The sequence below is a fragment of the Loxodonta africana genome, chromosome 8 (genome assembly GCF_030014295.1).
Source record: "Loxodonta africana isolate mLoxAfr1 chromosome 8, mLoxAfr1.hap2, whole genome shotgun sequence".
NCBI classification, from domain to species: domain Eukaryota; kingdom Metazoa; phylum Chordata; class Mammalia; order Proboscidea; family Elephantidae; genus Loxodonta; species Loxodonta africana.
In genome coordinates, this window is record NC_087349.1 from 91,862,919 (window position 1) to 91,881,435 (window position 18,517).

Sequence of the window (18,517 nt, forward strand, 5' to 3'; positions counted from 1 at the left end):
CTTAATTTAGGGGCCCATTTGCTGTGCACTGGAGGGTCTAGAGAGGGCCCAGTTCTGGGCACCAGGAGCCAGTGGACACAACATAACCCTGGCCTCCTGGAGGTGCAGGGCAGGCCCACAAATGGCAGTTGGTGAGTGTTGTTAGGAAAGAGAGGTACAGGACTCAGGGCAGGACTCCAGGAGCAAACATGGGGCACATATGTCTCTGAGGCGAGGGAGGTGCCCCTTTATTGAGGAGGTGACATTTAGCAGGACTCTGAGGGTTGGGTGGGAAGGGTTTTAGAGGCAGAAAGAAGGCAGACAAGGGCCACTGGTGGGGGTTTGCAGGGAACATTTGCACAAGGACTGGATGGGAGGGAAGGTGCTGGCCCACGGTGAGGATGATGGTGGGTGGTGAGGCGGAAGGCAGCTTGGGAAGGGCTTTGGCCAGCTGCTGAGGAGCTTGCCTCCTTGCCTTTCTCTTCCTTCCTCCAGGCAGGCCCTAGTCCTATCTCTCCATCCTGCAAAGCCTTCCACGTACCTCCTCTGCTTCCTGGCCCCATCCTAGCCCTGTCTTCTCACTGCCTGGAGAATGGACATAATGGCCCCCTTAAGCCTGTGGATCTCTCTGCAGATTCTAAGGCCTTGCCACAGCCTTGTCCTTTATTGAAACACCCCTTGCGGTGGTTATTGCTCTCCCCCATAACAGAGGCTCAGAGACAGATAGCAATTTGCTGAAGGTCACTCAGCACCAAGTGGCAGAGAGGCCTGATACCCAGGTGTTCTGACTTATTGTCCCCTTTCTCTTGGCCTTCCTGGGAAAGCAGTGGATATCCGCTCAATCTGAATGCTTTTCAGAAAGACACACCACATTCCCACCAATTGGAGGCCTCCATTTGTTCTAGGTTCTTGGCCAAGGTACGAATGGTCGAGTTGCAGGGAGCATGACGTCTGGATCTGTGTGTGTGTGTGTGTTTTGTTTTTATTGTTGTTATTGTAGGAAAAGGGAAGTAATATTTACTGAATGCCAAATACTTCATACAGTTCATCTCATTTTGTTCTCACAGCAACCTGTAATAGATAGAGGTACCATCATACCCATATTGCAAACGGGGAAACTGAGGCTTAGAAAGAGGAACAACTGGTGAGCAACTGGAACTCAGGACTCCATGATTCCAAAGCCCAGGCTCTCCTAATTGCACCACAACTGCCCTTTTCACTATTGATGTTGTCCTCAAAAGCCAATGAAACCCATCAAAAAGCTGTCATCTCTGAGGTCGCTGCAGGTGGATGGGAGAGAGGGTGAACAAATGAAGGACGTGCAGTTGAGGGGTGGGCTGGGCGTCAGGGATAGGCCAAGCTGCCCCAGTGGGCAGTGACACCTCCTCCGGGAGCCCCAGCACCCCAGTGGTCAGGTCGAGGGAAAAGGCTGGTCAGGCCGTTCCAGGTTAATCACTGCCTATTTTTGGTTTGATGTTTTAAATATGAATCATGTACCAGGCACCTTTGTTCAGATCCCAGAAGGTCCCTGGAGAACTCCTGCTCCAGTCTTCTGGCTTTATAAAGAGGAAACTGGCTCAGAGAGCGAGAGAGACTGGCCTGAGTTCACTCAGCCAGTCAGAGGCAGAGCAGGCTACTCCCACACGCCTCTGAAACCTGGCCTGTGGACACTGGCTTTAGGTGAACAGCAGTGACCATAAACTGGACCCGTGTCTCTAGTCTATGTGGACACTTCCCTTCTTATTCAGAAACTTTTGTACAAAATGCCCAGGTACACATGTTCAGCCACATTTGGGAAGAACACTGACACAGTTTAGGGGAGATGAAGCCAGAGGCTCAGGTTAGGGAGGGTAGGTCCTAGAGGAGCTCCCCAGCCCAGGGCTGGGGTGCCCCCATCAGGGCTGGGGCCTCAGAGCTCCTAGAACACCCTGGGGCTGACTGACCGGCTGACCATCGCAGGCTTCAGGCCACTGTGTGATATTGGTCCCAGGACACAGTCCTGGCTCTGCTGACTCTGTGTGACCATAGGACCACAGGTCCTTCCCCTCACTGGGCCTCAGTTTCCCCACTCGTAATATGGAGGTGGCACTTGCTTCTCGGCCTTACAGGGCTTTAGAGAGGGCAGTGTATTTGAAAGAGACTGAAACTGGACAGATGGCAGGTGCACTCATTGTAAGCCTGTGTAGTGGCAGAGCCTTACTATGTCTAGGCATGCGGCAAAAGGCAGAGTGAACAGAGGTGGCAGAGGGCTAAGCCAGCTCTAGGCCCCGAATCTGGGCATTTTTCTTCTCATCTACAAGATGATGACCCTTCAGGGCTCCCTAGCCCTGCTGGTCTCTTTGTTCTGTTTTGTGGGACTCCCTGATTAAGGTCAGTGTGATGCTGGTGGGAAGGTCCATCTTTGCTGGCATCCTGGGCAGAGCTCTCTGTTCCCGCTCCTGTCAGTGGGTGAATTGGATGCCTTCAAGGCCAGGCCTTCACCCTGCACCCTTGGGTCTGAGCAGCTTGATCTCAGAGGCTCAGCTCGTCTCTGGGGACAGTGAGGTCTGGCGGCTGTTGCTGGTACTGCCCATGAACCAGAAAGAAGGAAGCGAATGCTGAGGAGGCTGGAAGTGGGGCGGCCAGGGCCAAGCCCTTCTCTCAAGCCCCTGGTCCAGTCCACTCCAGCTCCCTCACACTATGCTCCTTGGAATCTGATTTCTCAGGAAGCTCCTGCTCCTGCTTTCTGAAAGTCCCCTAGGGCAGGACAGCTCCAGGGAACACATTTCGAGGCCCTGGCCCATTTTGCTCCTGCCATCCAGCTTAAGTGTCTGGGGCCTCAGGCTGTGCAATGTTCTCCTGGGGCCCAGGGCTGCCCAACACCCAGGAAAACCAAGGAAGGGAAAACCTGCCTGTTAGCTGAAATTGTCAGCTCGTTCCTAGGGAAGGGACCATCAGGCCTTGTGTCTCAGAGCCCAGAACAGACGGGAGCCTCAGAGTGCAGGCAGGCCCCCAGTGTTGCAGTCTCTGCTCCCAGAGTGGTGAGTGTCCATGGAGACCCCGGCGTTCCCCAGAGGGGCTTCAGGGGCCGGCAAAGTGGAGAAGGATGGTACCAGCCCTCCACCTGCCTTCAGCCAGAGCAGCCGCTTTTATGAGTCATACACTGGGCTTCTGTAAACAAGATTTTACTTGAAAGAAAAAAAAAAGTTGGGGACCACTCATGTTACAAAAGGGGAGACTGAGGCCCAGAGAGGCAAGGGACCTGGTTTGCTGTCACAGAGTGACCCAGGGCTAGAACGTGGGCCTCTTGATGGCCATGCCTTGTGAACAGACTTCTCCTGGGCAGAGCAGGGCCGTGCTCCTCGCTCAAGGCCGCCTCACACTTGGCTCTCCAGGAATTCCCTCAGAGGGAGGCCACGGCACCTAGATTTGCCAGAGTTGTAAATCTCTTAAGCCATAAGCTGCTCCTGGGCATCACTTGAATGCCCTAATGTGAAATACAGATGTTGCTCCCTTTTAAGATCCGAGCCTACTGCTGAATTTCCCATCGTGTTTGCACCTAAGGATGCAATTACCATTTCCTTCCATTGTCCTTTCAGCGTGTCCCTCAGCTCCTAGCTGACGCAGGCTCTCCTGCGCGCTGGGTGAACACGAGGCTGTGGGATTATGAAGATCTGAGTGCTTCTGAAAACTTCATGGTGGCTTGTGGCCAGCGATGCTTATCAGTCCACCCAGGACTCCTTTGAGGTTATTTTCTTCCCTTCAGAAGATCCTTGGCTATGCCGCGGAGAACGTTTCCATCAATTCTTCGGCCTGAGCTAGTGCCAGCCGAATGCCGTGTTGGGCCATTAGTCACCCCCAGCTGGCTCCTTCCTAGGCCTGCGGGGCTGTGCCTGGTGGGCGAGCCACAGAAGCCAATCCCAGAGGGCCCCGAGCCCCCATGGCTATCGGCCAGGTCCCTGGCCTTTGCAGCAACCTTCTTCTGTAGACCACAACCTTCCCGGTTTGGCCATGGTTATTAAAAGCCACAAGAAAGCATTTGTCCCACAAGGGCCAGGGAGCTGGAGTTTCAAAACCCATCTGCAGAGGGTACAGGGACCTGGGTGTGTGTTTTAGGCTTGTGGATTTGTGGTAGATTTTAGATTAAAGGCATAAATTGAGACCACGTTTCTCTTCTCTTCCACTAAAAGCAAGAATAAAAGTCCTGATTGCAAGCCCTCCCACCTGTGGAGCACCTCTCAGGGCTCTGTTTGGGGTGCTGCGAGGGAAGCAGCAAGGCCCCTGCACAGTGCTGAGGGAGGGGTGGAGCAGCAGCGGAGGGAGCGTGGCTCTGGAAGCCAGTCTCTCACCTTTCTGAGCTTGTTTCCACATCTACGAAATAGAGGTAGTAATTCCAGCTTTGCAAGGCAGTTGGAGGGTTGAAATTGCCACCTGCTGAGCATGTGCAATAAATGGTTGTTCCTTTCCTGTTTACCCAGTGTGCACCTCTGTGCAACATACGACTCCGTTAGTCTCCCAAAGGGGCGGATTCCCGGCCACTCCACCTCATGCGCGGCTGCCACCCCTCTGTCAGCGGAGGCTTGTGTGTTGCTATGATGCTGAACGGGTTTCCACAGAGCTTTCAGACTAAGACAGACTAGGAAGAAAGGCCCGGTGATCTACTTCTGAAATGTAGCCAGCGAAAACCCTATGGATCACAATGGAATATTGTCCAGTCTGCAACCTATCATGGGAATGGCACAGGTCCAGGCAGCTTTTTGTTCCATTGTGAATGGGGTCGCCATGAATTCTGGGCCCACTCGATGGTAGCTAACAACAACAAAAGCAACAAATGAATAATGTGCTGACCGTAGACTTTCTGGCCCAGAGACAAGATGGTGAGGAACAATTTGAAATTCGGGGAGGGTTTTTTGACTCCTGGTGCTTGTCACTTCACATGCCACGTATAACACGGCCACTGCTGAGCATGACGCCCTGAATTGTTCTGGTTCTCAGCCCTAGAAATCCTTCCCTTCTGGCAAACGAGCTTTTCACCATGTGCCTTTTGGGGAAACCCATTCCAGGAGTGGGGCCACGGTGAAAAGGGGGTGCACATGCGTCAGACTGGCTGCCTGGGGTCCCCCTGCCAGCTCCATTGCCCATGGGCTAAGCCCGCTCTTCTGAGCCTTGTGTGTATACTGCCTGGTACAAGGTCTGTGCTCAGGGGTGGTGGCTATAATTTTGGAACTCACAGAGGCTTTAGGGACCATTCCTCCCATTGAACAGACTGGCAAACTGAGGCCCAGAGATAGAAGGGGCAGTACCAATTCCCACCAGTCTCCACCAGCAAGTGACAGTGGGGGTGCTAATGCAGGACATTGCTGCCCCACACTTCAGTCTCTCTTCTCCAGTGTCCACAGAGGGCCTGGTGAAGTGAATGGGGGCTGTGGCCCAGAGAGTGCTCTGAGCTGGACTTGAGGAGCCCTGGGCTCCGGCCTTAAGCCCTTCTGGAGGGAAGCTCCTCAATGGAGAGCACAGACACAGAGCCCTCAGGTTCCCTCCAAATCCAGAATTCCAGGCCTCAGCCTGGAACCCCAGGGTCGCCCAGCAGGTATGCCCGGCCGGCCAGCCTGAGCCAGGCAGAGAGTGCTGACATAGTCGCTCCCATGTTTTCCAGAGTTCGCCAGGACTTCGACGTCCCCACCAACCATCTGATTGGAGCATATGGATACTGCACACAGGTAAGTGGCACAGGGGGCCAGGCCAGTCAGCCGGTCTTTCCCTTCATCTCCCCCTGTCCGCTCCTTCTCTCTTGTCCCCTGCCAGCATTCTCCAAGCAGCTGAAATGTGCCAACCTGTGCTTGGCTTCACTGGCAGGGAGATCTAGAAAGAACCCAGCTTCACTCTTCATTTCTGGAGCATGTGCTGCATCCGGTCTGAGCTGAAAGCTACAGGGGCAGGGCGCTGGGCCCCAGGAGAAGGCTGGGGAATCCTGGCCCCTTCAGAGTTGCTCTGCGCATTGTATTTGCAGAGACCCTTCCCTCTACATCTTCATAGAGGAGCCCTCGAGGGGCCTCACCTGGGGCCCTTAGCATAGTTGCTTGTCCCTGATTGCCCAATCACTCAGGTGACACCAGGGGAAAGGACCTGTTCAAGAACCTACCTAGTAGGCATCAGGACCCAGAGCCAAATCCTGCACTTGGGCTCCGTCCTTTCCTTCCATGGCACCTGTTGCTGTCGAGTCAATTCCGACTCATAGTGATCCTATAGAACAGAGTAGAACTGCCTTATTGTGTTTCCAAGGAGCAGCTGGTGGATTCCAACTGCCAACTTTTTGGTTAGCAGCCGAGCTCTTAACCATTGTGCCACTAGGTAAGGCCTCCCAAAGTGGTCGCATGGGCCACAGCCAAATCTAACCCCCCATGGCAAAAACCCATTGCCCTTGAGTTGATGCTGACTCATGGCGACTCCATGTGTTACAAAGTAGAACTGCTCTCCCTAGTGTTTTCTTAGCTGTACTCTTATGGAATTAGATTGCCAGGCCTTTCTTCCATGGCACTGCTGGGTGGATTTGAACCACCAACCTTTTGGTTAGTGGCTGAGAGCAAGCCATTTGCACCACCCAGGGGCCATCTCAGTGGCCGATGGGGGCGAAATGTGTAGCACGAACAGGCTGGACTGAGCTGCTCGGTCTGCTGGGCCCAATTGTCCTGGAAGTCCTGGCTTACTTGTGTCAGCTCTGAAAACCTCCCTGGCACCATGCTTAGGGCCTCCAGTTTGTCAAGGGTGCTTGAGGGACTGAGGAGCTGGCCTCCCTTGCCTTCTGTAGAAGGACCTCAAGGTAAGGGCCACCCTCTGGCTGCCCGGCTGGGTCTGCTCTCACTCTTTGCACCTGTATTCCCTGTGGAAGCTCCCACTTCTGCAGTGCAGAGAGTGGTGTGGCCTAGACACGGGCAGCCAAGTGGATGGAGAAGACGCTAGGCTGGAGTCCGGGGCTAGCTCCACGCCCTGGTCTCTGTCTCACTCACAGAATGCCTTGGGGTAATTTTCTTCCCTTCTTTGAGCCTCAGTTTCCTCATTTGTAGAACGAGGCATTTGGACTAGACCAGTGTTTCTTAAACTTTAACAGGCACACGCATGCCCAGAGGGTCTTGTTGCAGAGCTGGTTCTGATTCAGTGGGCTTTGAGCTGGGGCCTGGGAATCTACATTTCTAACAGCCTTCTCCATGAGGGTGATGTCCTGGTCCACAGACCACACTTTGGGCAGCAAGGGGCTAAATGACCACTATGCCACAGTGTGATTTTTTATTCTAGTGGCGGGGAAAGGCCTGTGGCCCCTCCTAGCCCATCTCAAGAAGGCTTCCTGCTAAGAGTGGGGCGTAAGCCCTTTTTGTCCTTGAGAACTCAAACTCATCTGAAAAAGGGTGCGCCTTTCTTAGCAGCAGCAGCCCCAAAGGTGCAGTATCTCAGAGCAGACATTTCCTCCAAATTATTTTCTCATTTCCTCTGTAGGGACACAATGAGACCACCGCTATCTCCCTTCAATGGGGGCCCCTTGGTGGCCATTCAGTGGGGCCTCTTTTACTGCCAGTGGGGCAGGGGTGGTGTTGTTCCCTGAGGGAGTTATTAACCCTGGACATGGTTCTCACAATTCAGGGGAAACACTTTCATAAACTCTGTCCTGCAGAGTGGACATTGGGGAAAGGGTTGTTGTGGCCGTTCCCACAGGGCCTGTGAGGTGCCCCCTCTGCTTGCCAGACAAAGAGCAAGGGCCATGCAGAAGGTGAATAATATAGAGGAGTGCTCGGCTGGGCTCCCTGCACCCTCCCCCAGCCACGTAGCAGGCGCGTAGAGACCTCTCGGGCTCAGGTCACTGCTCTTCCCCTTGAGTCTTTGGTCAGCCAGGGTGGCACCCCAAGGGTGGGAGAGGTGAGAGAGAGAGGGACACTGGACAAGGAGCCAGGAAATGTGTGGGGAAGGTTATTTCTCTCACAAGCCAGCTGTGTAGCTTGGTTAAGTCCTCAGTTTCCCCCTTCTTAACCAGAGGCTGAGCCCCTAAAAAAAAAAAAAAAAATTTGCTAGATGCCCTGAATAAGGGCCCTTCCAGCCCCAATGGTCCACCCTAGCCCAGAAGGCACTGGATAAAGGAGTCAGCAGGAAAAATAGCCCTATGCATGTTAATGTCCCTTGGATGTGTGGCTAGGGTGCTTGTTGGGTTGAAGAGTGAGTAGCCCAAGTTGTGGGATATCCAGTGCTGTTACACAACCAGGTGATACAGAGACAGCTAGAACTAGACTTGGGCTTTCCTGCCACCACCTCTCTGCTTCTACCATTACTGGCTCCTGAAATACTTTACTCTCTCCCCAACCTTCTCCATCCCCCGTCCCCCATCGCTGGTGAAATTCAAATGAGGCCTGTGGTTCAGTTAATGGCGTGGTCCCACCATCAGTTTCCTGGTTTTGACAATGTACTCTGTTTGTGTAAGATGTTATCATTGGGGGAAGCTGGGTGAAGGGTACATGGGAACTGTCTGTCCTATTTTTGTAACTTCTTAAGAGTCTAAAATTATTTCAGAATAAAAATTTATGGAAAAAGAAACACCACCCTTCAAGACCGAGCCAGTGCCACTTCCCCACAAAGCAGGTGTGGCATGGTGGTGAGATTCGTGTCCGTCTGAACCCCAGAACGCTCTAGCACACATTGGCAGAGCTGCCATCATCTCTGTGTAGTATATTGGCAGTGCAGGCCCAGGCCTGCTCCCCTACCCCAGACCTGGGCACTCAGCGTTAGAGCCACGTCTTACCCTCCCTCAGAACTTAGTACAGGGTCCTGTGCACAGCTGATGCCGTTCATGCTTGCTGAATAAAGACTGGTGAGCTCCTAGAGCAGCTTCTGTGAGAAACACTGGCAGCTCTTCCCTCAGGGCTGGTGGGGAAGTTGAGGTCACAGCCTCCTCTGATATTAACCTTGCTTTCCTTCCTTCTCCACCCTTTTTCTTTCTTGTTCCCAGCCTCCCTCCCCCGCACCACCACACTTTTAGTAGCTGATCTTGAGGCTTTTCTACTTTCTCTCATCAACAGGAACTTGTCAATCTGCTCCTGACCGGGAAAGCTGTGTCCAATGTTTTCAACGACGTGGTTGAGCTGGATTCTGGGAATGGGAACATCACGCTTCTCAAAGGCATTGGTGCACGCAGTGATGTGGGCTTCTTATCTCTCTTTGAGCACTATAATGTGTGCCAGGTACCCAGACACTCACGTTCTCCAAAAACCAGGGGCCTGGCTCCCTAGGGCCAATGAGAAGAGGGAAGGATGTGTGTGTGAGGGCAAGGGGGTGGAAAGTTTAAGTTCCCAGAGCCGGGCAGAACTTGAGCCCAGTCTGAATCACAGAGGGTTTGGGAATAAGAACAGCTTCAGTTCCATTCCTTGTGGGCACCTAATTCAGACCCAGGCCAGCTGATACCACGTTCTGGAAAAGGTTGTTTAAAAAGGGGCTTTCAGGGATTTGTAATACAATTGCCAGAGTGGCTGCAACTGCCATGTGTTAGTGTGTGTGAGTGTGCCTGTGAGTGTGTGTACGTATGTGTGTGTGAGTGTGTGTGTGTGTGTGAGCAGGTATGTGTGTGAGAACATGTGAGTGTGTGTATGTGTTAGTGTGTATGTGAGAATATGTGAGTCTGTATCTGTGTGTGTGAGTGTGTGTGTTGGGGAAGGGGGTCTTCTCCAGGGACAGGGAATGTGGGGTCCTAGGCCCCACTTGGTCTGTTGGCTGCAGTGTCATTCCCTCCACCTCTTCTCTTGCTGTAGTCAGGGTCTTGGAAGGAAGGGCCCCCAGGTGAAGCTGGGCGGATGTAGGATGACTGATCCTCTGGGGGTGTGAGCAGTGCTGAGAGGGGCTGGGCAGGGGAGCATGGGACCTTGAACTCCTGTCCCAACCTGTACCAAACCTCTGAGCCTTGGTTTTTACTTCTTCTTCAAAGGATGCTGGACTTCTATGAACTATTGTTCTGTGGTTGATTATATGGAAAGGTCTGCCCTGTGAGGAGAGCAAGACCCTTTACATGGTGATCACCTTTTCAAAGATCCCTGGAGGCTGGGACCAGGCTTCCCCCATCCACTGTTTATCCCCAGAACCAGCACAGAGTTGGGCACGCCAGCAGTGCCGGTGAACTGATTTGCAGGGTTTGGGGAGAACGGGATGTTAGGCCAGGGCCCAGTTTCACCCAGCCCCTTCTGGATGACCACATGTGGAATTTCGCTGTCCCACTGATAATGGACCAAATGAAGTGGCCCCATCCCCAGATCCCCTCTCTGACTGATCCCCCACAGGGAACAGAAAGCAGAGTTATGATAGAAAAGCATGGTAGTGGCTCCTTCTCAGATGTACTGGTATCTGAAAGAGGCCCAGGAACGTGGCCACGTGGCTGGTGAGAACCACCAGGGCTCCAAACATCAGACCCTGGGTGGGCTCCAAAAATATTCAGAGAGATAACCTTGGCTGTGCTAGTGGAATCTGAAGCTTACCCTGTGCCCTGGTTTCATTCTTGGGTTGAGGGTGTTGGTCAAAAAGTAAACTGTTTTTCTTTGGTCTATTGAAGGTAATTGCTGGGAAAACCATTTGGGGGTCACCCTTCTCTTGGAATAAGGTCACTGCTGAAGAAATTCAGGCCCTACAACAATCTCTTCCTCCTGGTAGACTCCAGGAATCCAAGTAGACTTTCTTTTGCTGTCGATGATCTAGGAATGGGAGTTTTGCCTCCCTGCAGCAAGCAGGTGTTCCTTTTCTCTGCCTGCTACTATGAAAGGAGCCTGAGAAGCCTCTTCTTCAGTGAGCTCCCTGTAGCTAGGCCTCAGCCTCTGCCTTCTCCCCTGAAGGCTCAAGCAGGGCCTGGCAGCTTAGATGAAGGGCTTTCCCCTCTGTTAACTGTTCCTGCCATCCCTTCTGTTCCTGAGTCCTTGGGCCCTACATGATTAGCTGTGCTGGATGGAGAGGGAATCCCAGGAAGGTTCAGCTTCCAAGCCTGGACTTGGAATCATAGCTGGCCTTGCTCTGGCCAGGCCTGGTTTCCTCCCCGGGGCAGCGCAAGACGCCCATAGTAGGGCTGTTCTTACAAGGCTTAAGCTTCCCTTCCCCCTGGAGGCATCCCTGGCCTGCCTCTCACTCACAGCCTGTCTCCACTGCTCCTGGCTGAGAATTGGGCTGGGGGCTCTCACTAAGTGTGTGGAGGTGGGTGGGGAGGTCCTGTCAGCGAGCTTGTCAGATGCCCCACACTCGGGGTATGCCTGGGGAAAGCAGAGGAAACTCTGACCACAGAAATGTGCCCCTGCTGTAAGTACCCAGCCTTCTGCCCACACCAGGGCTACGTAGGACCTCTGACCCCCACTGGGCTGGTCTTGCTCGTCTGACTTCCACCTCACTCCCCCCAACCCCAGAGCTGGCCCTGGGTGAAGCTCATGCCTGAGTTGTGGACTGGATGGAAGGCCAAGCCCTGTCTGGCTTGCGGTGGTGGTGCTGCGGACTGACAGGGCCGGGAAGGGCAGGATGGGGCAGAGGTTTCATTTCTACACTTCCCCCATGGCCTGCGGGGCGTGCTCACTGCTGCCTTCCTGAAGGGACCCGTGGGAAGGCTGAGCTTGGCAGTGAGGGTTCTGAACGTTCCATCCTCTTCTCTGCTTCTCCTCCATTTTCCCCAGCTCAGGCAATGGCCCTGTCTACCCAGCCACTCAAACCAGGAGCATACCTGACCCATCAGTAGGCACTTGGCTTCCACCCTGAATGGTTTCTCAAGCCTAACACGTTCACCCTGGTCCAAGCCAACGGTGTCACTGGTCTCTGGCTTCTGTCCTCACCGCCTTAATCCTATGTCTTTACCCCAGCCTGTGAGATCTGTAAAAACATAGGCCAGGTCACTTCTTTCCTTTGCTTAATACCCTTCAGTGGTTTTCACATCCTCTGAGACGAAAATCCAAACTCTTCCTCCAACCTACAGGCACTCCAACACCTGTCCCTGCTCTCCTCTGTCCCCTTACCTCATGCCACTCCCCCTGTCCAACCCTGGGCATCAACCCTACTCGTCTTCTCTCAGGTTCTTGCCCACCCCTGGGCCTTTGCTGTACCCTCCACCTGAGGTGCTTTTCCCTCCCTTCAAGGTTTGGCATAAATGCTACTTCCGAAGAGGGTCGTTTCCTGTCCCAACTGTGCTATCTAAATAGGGGGGCCTCTTCTCGTGCCCACCTTGTCATTCTCAATCATTATATCTTAATTTTTTCCTTCATAGCCTCTTCATGATTTTAAGTACCACTACCACATTTCATTGTTTTTAAGATGCAAATTTTCTTCACATTTCAACATTTCTGAGGCATTAAAAAAATTATTATATATCATAATAGAAAGTTTACACACACATATATATATATAACAAAACATTTGCCATTTCAACATCTTCTACACAAATAATACAGTGACATTAATTACATTCATCATGTCGTACAACCATCGCCTCTATCCATTTTCAGATGTTGCCATCTGCATGATGTTGTAGTCGATGGTGGGTCAGGCTTGAATTGGCAGCTTTCTTAGTGATACCAAAAATAGTGTTGAACCCGATGGCACCTTACGTTCAGTGAAGTGTAATGCATAGGTATTTGCGGGATTGTTTGATTACTATCTGTCTTCCCCACTAACCTGGTAACTGTTCTTGTTTTCTTCACTGCTGTATCCCCAGTGCCCAGCATGGTGCCTGGGATACAAGGATAAATCATGTTGAATGATTTATTGGTGTTTGAATGGTTGAAAGATGCTGTCCTCAGAGATGACAGACTGTAACTCTGCCAATCATCAGGGGTTGATTCTTTTAAATTGAGGCTTCAAACCTGGCAGTGTCTCTGGGTGATTCAAATGGTTAACACGCTCAGTTGCTAAATGAAAGGTTGGAGGTTTGAGTTTACCCCAAGGCACCTTGGAAGAAAGGCCTGGCAACCTACGTCTAAAAATTCAGCCTTTGAAAATCCGTGGAGTACAGTTCTACTCTGACGTACATGGGGTCACCATGAGTCAGAGTCTACTTGACAGCAGCTGTTTTTTTTTTTTTAATCTGGCAGTCAGTCCATGGATGGCTTTGGGGCCTTCACAGGCTCCCCTGCCAGGAGATTAAGAATCACCATTTAAAAGTTGGTCCCTAATTGTGCTGTAAGGTCACCCACCAGGAGAAGGTGCCTCAGATTGTGCTGGAGGAAAGGTACCCCTCCCCGCCCCAGGCCTTTGGTCACCTACTGGAGAACCCAATGGAAGTAAATTCCATCTTTGGAAAATGTCATCCACTTGGAAGGGGGCTCCTAAATGAAAAAACTCATTTATAAACTCTCTGGGCAGCTTGTTTGCCCTTAATCTTTTGACTGTTGTATAGATGGCAAGCTGCCCTTTGGTTCCTCTGCTGGAAAATTCAGGGTGGCTGATTATGCAAATGCCTGCTCTCTGCTTGGCTTCAGGGCTCTTTTTCCTGCAGTGAATGAGCCCTGGGTCTCCAATATCGAAGGCTCCTTGTTCCAGGCGATGCCCTCACCAGAAAAGCCTCTTGTGAGCACAGAATGGATGCCAAGTTTGCAGTGGAGCTTGGGCACGTCCAGCCACGTCCTTTAAGGCATCTAATTCCCCCACATCCCACTGAGGAGCAAGCTGTGCAGTCACGTTTTCAGGCTTCTCCATTGCTTCAAGGGTTGCTGGAGATGGAGCTCAGTCCTTCATGCTACGATGGGAAAAGCCAGGACCAGAGAGGGCACAGGACTTGGCCAAGTCACCAGAGGCGTAGGGGCGGAGGTGGCAGGTGGGGGCACTTACCCCTGGGCGCAAGTCCAAGGGGGCATCAGACAAGGTGCAGAATGTCATTCTGAGGCGCCACAAATATGAAAGGTGCCTCAGCTGAGGCAGCTGGACAAGAGGGGATAAGGTGTTTCTGCTGAAGCATAGCAGCTATCAACATCTATTCACCTTGAAATTGGTGGAGGTGGGGGTGGGGCAATTTAGAGATTGCCCCTGTGTGCTCCTTACCCTTGTTACACCCCTGACGGTCACACAGGGCTGCCGACCTGCCAGCCCTGCTGCCCAGGGCATGGTGATGACAGAGAGGGGACACATGGACAATAATGATTAGCACATTGTAAAGAACATCCTCGTACACCCCCCTGTGGATGAGGCAGCTTTCAGGCTCTTCTGGCCCTCTGTCTGAATCCTCCCCAGCCCAGAGAGAGCTTGATGCGGGCTTCGAGGGGCCCGGGGAAGAGTGCCGGCCACTCTTCTGTGATGGGCTGCAGAAAAAGTATGCCCTTCTCCCCACTGGAAAAATAATTCCCATTCTTTCCTTAATCCACAGGCTGCGGCTGCAAATACCTGAGCATGCAAGCATCTCACTGGGGCTGGTGGGGATTAGGCTGGGAATCAGCCTGGCCCACAGCATGTACATAGCTGAATAAAACAGGGCCTGGGGTAGGGAGAGGCACTGTCCAGGGTGTCGCGGGTGGCAGGAAGGTGCAGAGGGCAGGCCGGGCCTAGCCAAGCTTCTGAGCAGGGGGCTCACAGGGGGTGCTGCCCACTTCTCTCCCTATTGCGGCCCAAGCTGGAAACCCTAGTGACACACTTATAGTCCTGCTGCTTATTCCATTGTATCCATCTTTCCAAGCACCCTTTTACCATGGAATACCCCTGGTTGGAGTTTTCCAAAGGAATCCCTTGTCACCTACAGACGAGAGCTCAGACTCCTTTTGCTGGTATTTCCTTGGCCCCATCCCCCCTTGCTCCTTTGCCTGTGTGTCGCACTATCCCCTGAACTTCCCTAGACATTCCTTCCTGGCATCACCCACAGACTGCTCATCCTGAGGCCTTCCTACCTTCTCCCTCTGGCTCCAAGTTTTACCTGTACTTCAATGTGCAGTTCTAGGTCAAGTTCCGCTTTATCCACAAGCACCTTCATTCCTCAAACATTTATGTATCCACCCTACTCTTGGTGCTGAGGCTATAATCTCACGTACAATATGCAGGTAAAGTTGTCATCATGAGGCAGAATGATGCACTGTGAGAGAGGTAGGGTGGTAGAGAGTGATGTGCCCCTGGGAGCTGGAAGGAGGACATGATTTGTGCTTGCAAGTTGGGTAATTTGGGACGATGCAGGATCTCAAAGAGGAGGAGAAGTGTGACAGTGCTCTAGACCAGTGGATGGCAAACTCAAGGGCACAGAGGCTCCAGTGTTGGCATTCGTTTGAGGACTGGGGAGAGGTTCCAGGTGGCTGGGTGGATGGGGAGAGCAGGACATGGGAAGGACTGGTCAGGAGGTCGTTGTCATGGTTCAGGTGAGCGGGAGGGTGAGCAGACCTGGGGAGGACAAGTGAGTGTGAGGGAGCTTTCTGTGGCAGCACAGGCATCCCTGGGTACCAGCTGAATGGGGAGATGAAGGGCAGGGTTACACTGGATTTCAGGCCGGGACATCTCTGTCCCACTGTCTGTGCATCAAAGCCCTGTGTGCAGTGGCAGGGACAGCTCTGGGATACAAGCCTATGTCTGTGAACAGCACAAGAGTTCCCCTGCATTGCACACAGGCTGTGCCTCTCTGAGGGCATTGTTGCTTTGGTTGGACAGAGGGTGCCTGGCCCTTTTCCCCAGGGATGGCACATGACATCTGGCATCCCTGTCCACACCTTTCATTCGTTGCAGGTTGGCTGCTTCCTGAAGACCCCGAGGTTCCCCATCTGGGTGGTGTGCAGCGAGAGCCACTTCAGTGTCCTTTTTGGCCTGCAGCTGGAGCTGCTTCGGAACTGGAGGACTGAGCGGCTCTTTGACCTGTACTACTACGACGGGCTGGCCAACCAGCAGGACCAGATCCGGCTGACCATTGGTAGGTGTCTCTCCTCCCTCCTCCAGTGCCTGTCCTGGGGAGCCTCCAGCCTGCTCAGGAAAACCAGTCCTAGCACACCTGCTTGGGGCAGTCAGAGAAAAACACAGACTCCAGTGTCAGGGCTGGGGGAGCAGAGGGCAAATGCTAGCAGGGTCCCCCTGGAAGGGGGCAGGGCGGAGCTGGGCATTGAGAAACTGATGGAATTCAGGGTGTAAGGTAAAGTTGAAACTACATGGGGAAGAACCCAAAGACCATGCTGAAAAGTTAGGATTTTATTCTTCAGGTACTGGGGAGCCATGGAAGGTTTTGGAGCCGGGGGAGTGATGGGATCAGATGTACCCTAGACTGTTCGAGTAGCTGAAGCGGGCTCTGGGGGTGGGGTAGAGCCAGGAGGTGGGGATCAATGAAGATGATGTTGTGGTCATCTAGGTGAGAAGTGAAGGGCCTGGGATGAGGTAGAGCCCATGGGGATGGAGGAGAGGAGACGGGTACCAGAAGACAAGGATCCCAGGAATTGGGGGCTCTGCCTATGCTGACACAGGGCGAGTGCAGGGTACGGAGAAGTTTATGTGACTAGGCTCCCTGGCTGACCTGTGTGCGTGCCTCACTCTGTCTCCTGCTTCCAGATACTACACAGACTGTCCCTGAAGACAGAGACAATGACCTTGTTCCACCCCTCGAGCTTTGCATCAGGACCAAGTGAGTCAGGCTGTCTCTGGTTTGCAAACCTCACCCTGAGCAGCCAGAGGTGGGGTGGGCGTGCTCGGGCTGCAGGAAGGAGGACAACCCTCTGGGCTGTGCCAAGTCAGGGTGGTGTGGTAAGGCAAGACCCACAAAGTGCACGGATGCAGTGCTGGGGCTTATACATAAACCAAAAACATATGTATATACAATTCTGTGGTCATGTGTAACTTGGGGGGCTAACAGAGCTTCTGAGGGGGTGGGAGTAATTGGGTGCTGCAGGAGGCCCCTCCTCTTCCGAGGTGGCAGCCACCAGAGGTGGAGAGTACTGTTAGGCCCAAAGGTGGAAGGACAGGTACATTCGTTGGTGGGGGTGGATGTGTGGTGAGGCTTGAGCAGGAGTGAAGATGGGGTGGCCTGGGGTGCAGCTCCAGGTGGCTGGAATGGCAGCACCTCTGTAAGGGGGAGAAGGTGGGAGGAGGCTGCCTCAGCCCGTCTTCTGGTACAGGTTGAAGTGCTAGGCACGCTGAGCAGAGGTGCCCCAGGGCCTCACAGGCAGGGTAGGGGCCCTTGGCTTCTCTAGTCCAGCCCCTTTGTACTTAGCAGGGAGGGTGAAGCACAGGCCAGAGTCCACTGTGGTCACTGACCAGACCAGGGGCTGGGCCATACTTCTGGAGGGCTGGTGTGGGTGTCGCTACCAGGAAACCCCAGCTCAGGCAGGCCCCTCACAAAGCCTTTTGGGTAGTGACTTGGAGGCCTCATGGTGCAGTGGGAGGAATAGTCCTGGGAGGTGGGAGACCTGGATTCTAGTCCCTTCTTCTGTGGAAACAGCAGAACTTGTAGTGGTCACTAGCAGGAGTCCTGGAGCCGGGCTTCCGATTCAAGTCCTTGCTCTGCCACTTTCTGGCTGTGAGCCGTTGGACTTCACCTCTGTTCCTCACCTTTTCATCTGTAAAATGGGGATAATGACAGTAGCTAGCTCCCAGGGTTGTCGTCAGGGTTAAATGTACTTAGGGGAGTGCCTGGACATTACTGTGTACTATGCGAAGGTTAGCTCTTGTTGTTATTGTCTCAGCTGTGTGTCGTTGAGTGTGGCCCCAGGCTTGTCTCCATTTTTCTGTTTGTGGAATGGTTGGGGGCTTCGGTGGGGGCCGTGGACTATGATCAAAGTCCTGAGCCACTGACTGCCTGAGATCCAGGGCAGCCCATGGGCTGGATGCTCTCCTGGAGCCCAGCATTGCCACCTGCCCAAAGACAACTGAGCCCTTGAATGGGACAGCAGAGAGAACTAGAACTCCATGTGCATCGTGGAAAAAGCAGGAAGGGGAAATAGGAGGAGCTGCCAGGACGTTTTGACTACAGCCATGCACTTGCTCATCCATCCGTGGACCGCCCCTGGCCAGGCACAAAGCATTCTTGCAGGGTCACGTGCCCACACTTCTTTCATCGGCAGGATTAAGGCCACATGTGTGGGTCGCTCTCCTTTCATGTACAAAGGGCCACTCATTCAATGTGATGAGAGAAGGCGCAGCAATGAGGAAAGGACAGGACACTGGCCTTGGCCTGACCGCAGGAGAGCATGGGAGGCGAGGGTGTCCTTCCTGCAGACCGCCCTACAATGGACCAGCTGAGCAGAGCTCTGGACCGCCACCTCGGGCCCCTCTAACTATCTCTGTATGGTATCTATCTCTTGGTGGGAGGCCCACCACCCCTGATTTATGTGATCAAAGATGTGGTGAAACCCATATGAAATTGTGCAGTACAGACTAGAAAGTAAACACAAGTAAGCCTGTGCATATGTTGTTTAATATAAACCCTTGTGTACCTTTCTTACTGGTTAATCTACCCTTGCCCCTGAACTTCTCCAGTTGCCCCTCTGGAGTGACTCCTCTGTCCCCAAGCATCAGCAAGAACCATCTGTCATGTGACTCATCCACATACCTCCCAGCATGGGCCCAGGGGAGTGGACTTCTTGGGGTTAGCCCTAATTGACAATTCCTTGAGGATGACTTGGGT

The 18,517-nt window shown here is 53.1% G+C and overlaps 1 protein-coding gene across 3 annotated transcripts in view; it reads left to right on the forward strand.

Annotated features, from left to right (window-relative positions):
- MINDY4 (MINDY lysine 48 deubiquitinase 4) overlaps positions 1-18,517 on the forward strand; it is a 158,431-nt gene that overhangs the window by 120,891 nt on the left and 19,023 nt on the right. For all 3 annotated transcript variants that reach the window (XR_010322748.1, XR_010322747.1, XM_064290116.1), the window contains exons 14-17: positions 5,615-5,678; positions 9,018-9,179; positions 15,640-15,820; positions 16,447-16,519. Coding sequence is in view for 1 of the 3 variants with exons in the window: in XM_064290116.1 (XP_064146186.1) it covers positions 5,615-5,678; positions 9,018-9,179; positions 15,640-15,820; positions 16,447-16,519 (480 nt within the window). In the remaining 2 variants the exon portion in view is untranslated. The remainder of the gene's footprint in view (positions 1-5,614; positions 5,679-9,017; positions 9,180-15,639; positions 15,821-16,446; positions 16,520-18,517) is intronic.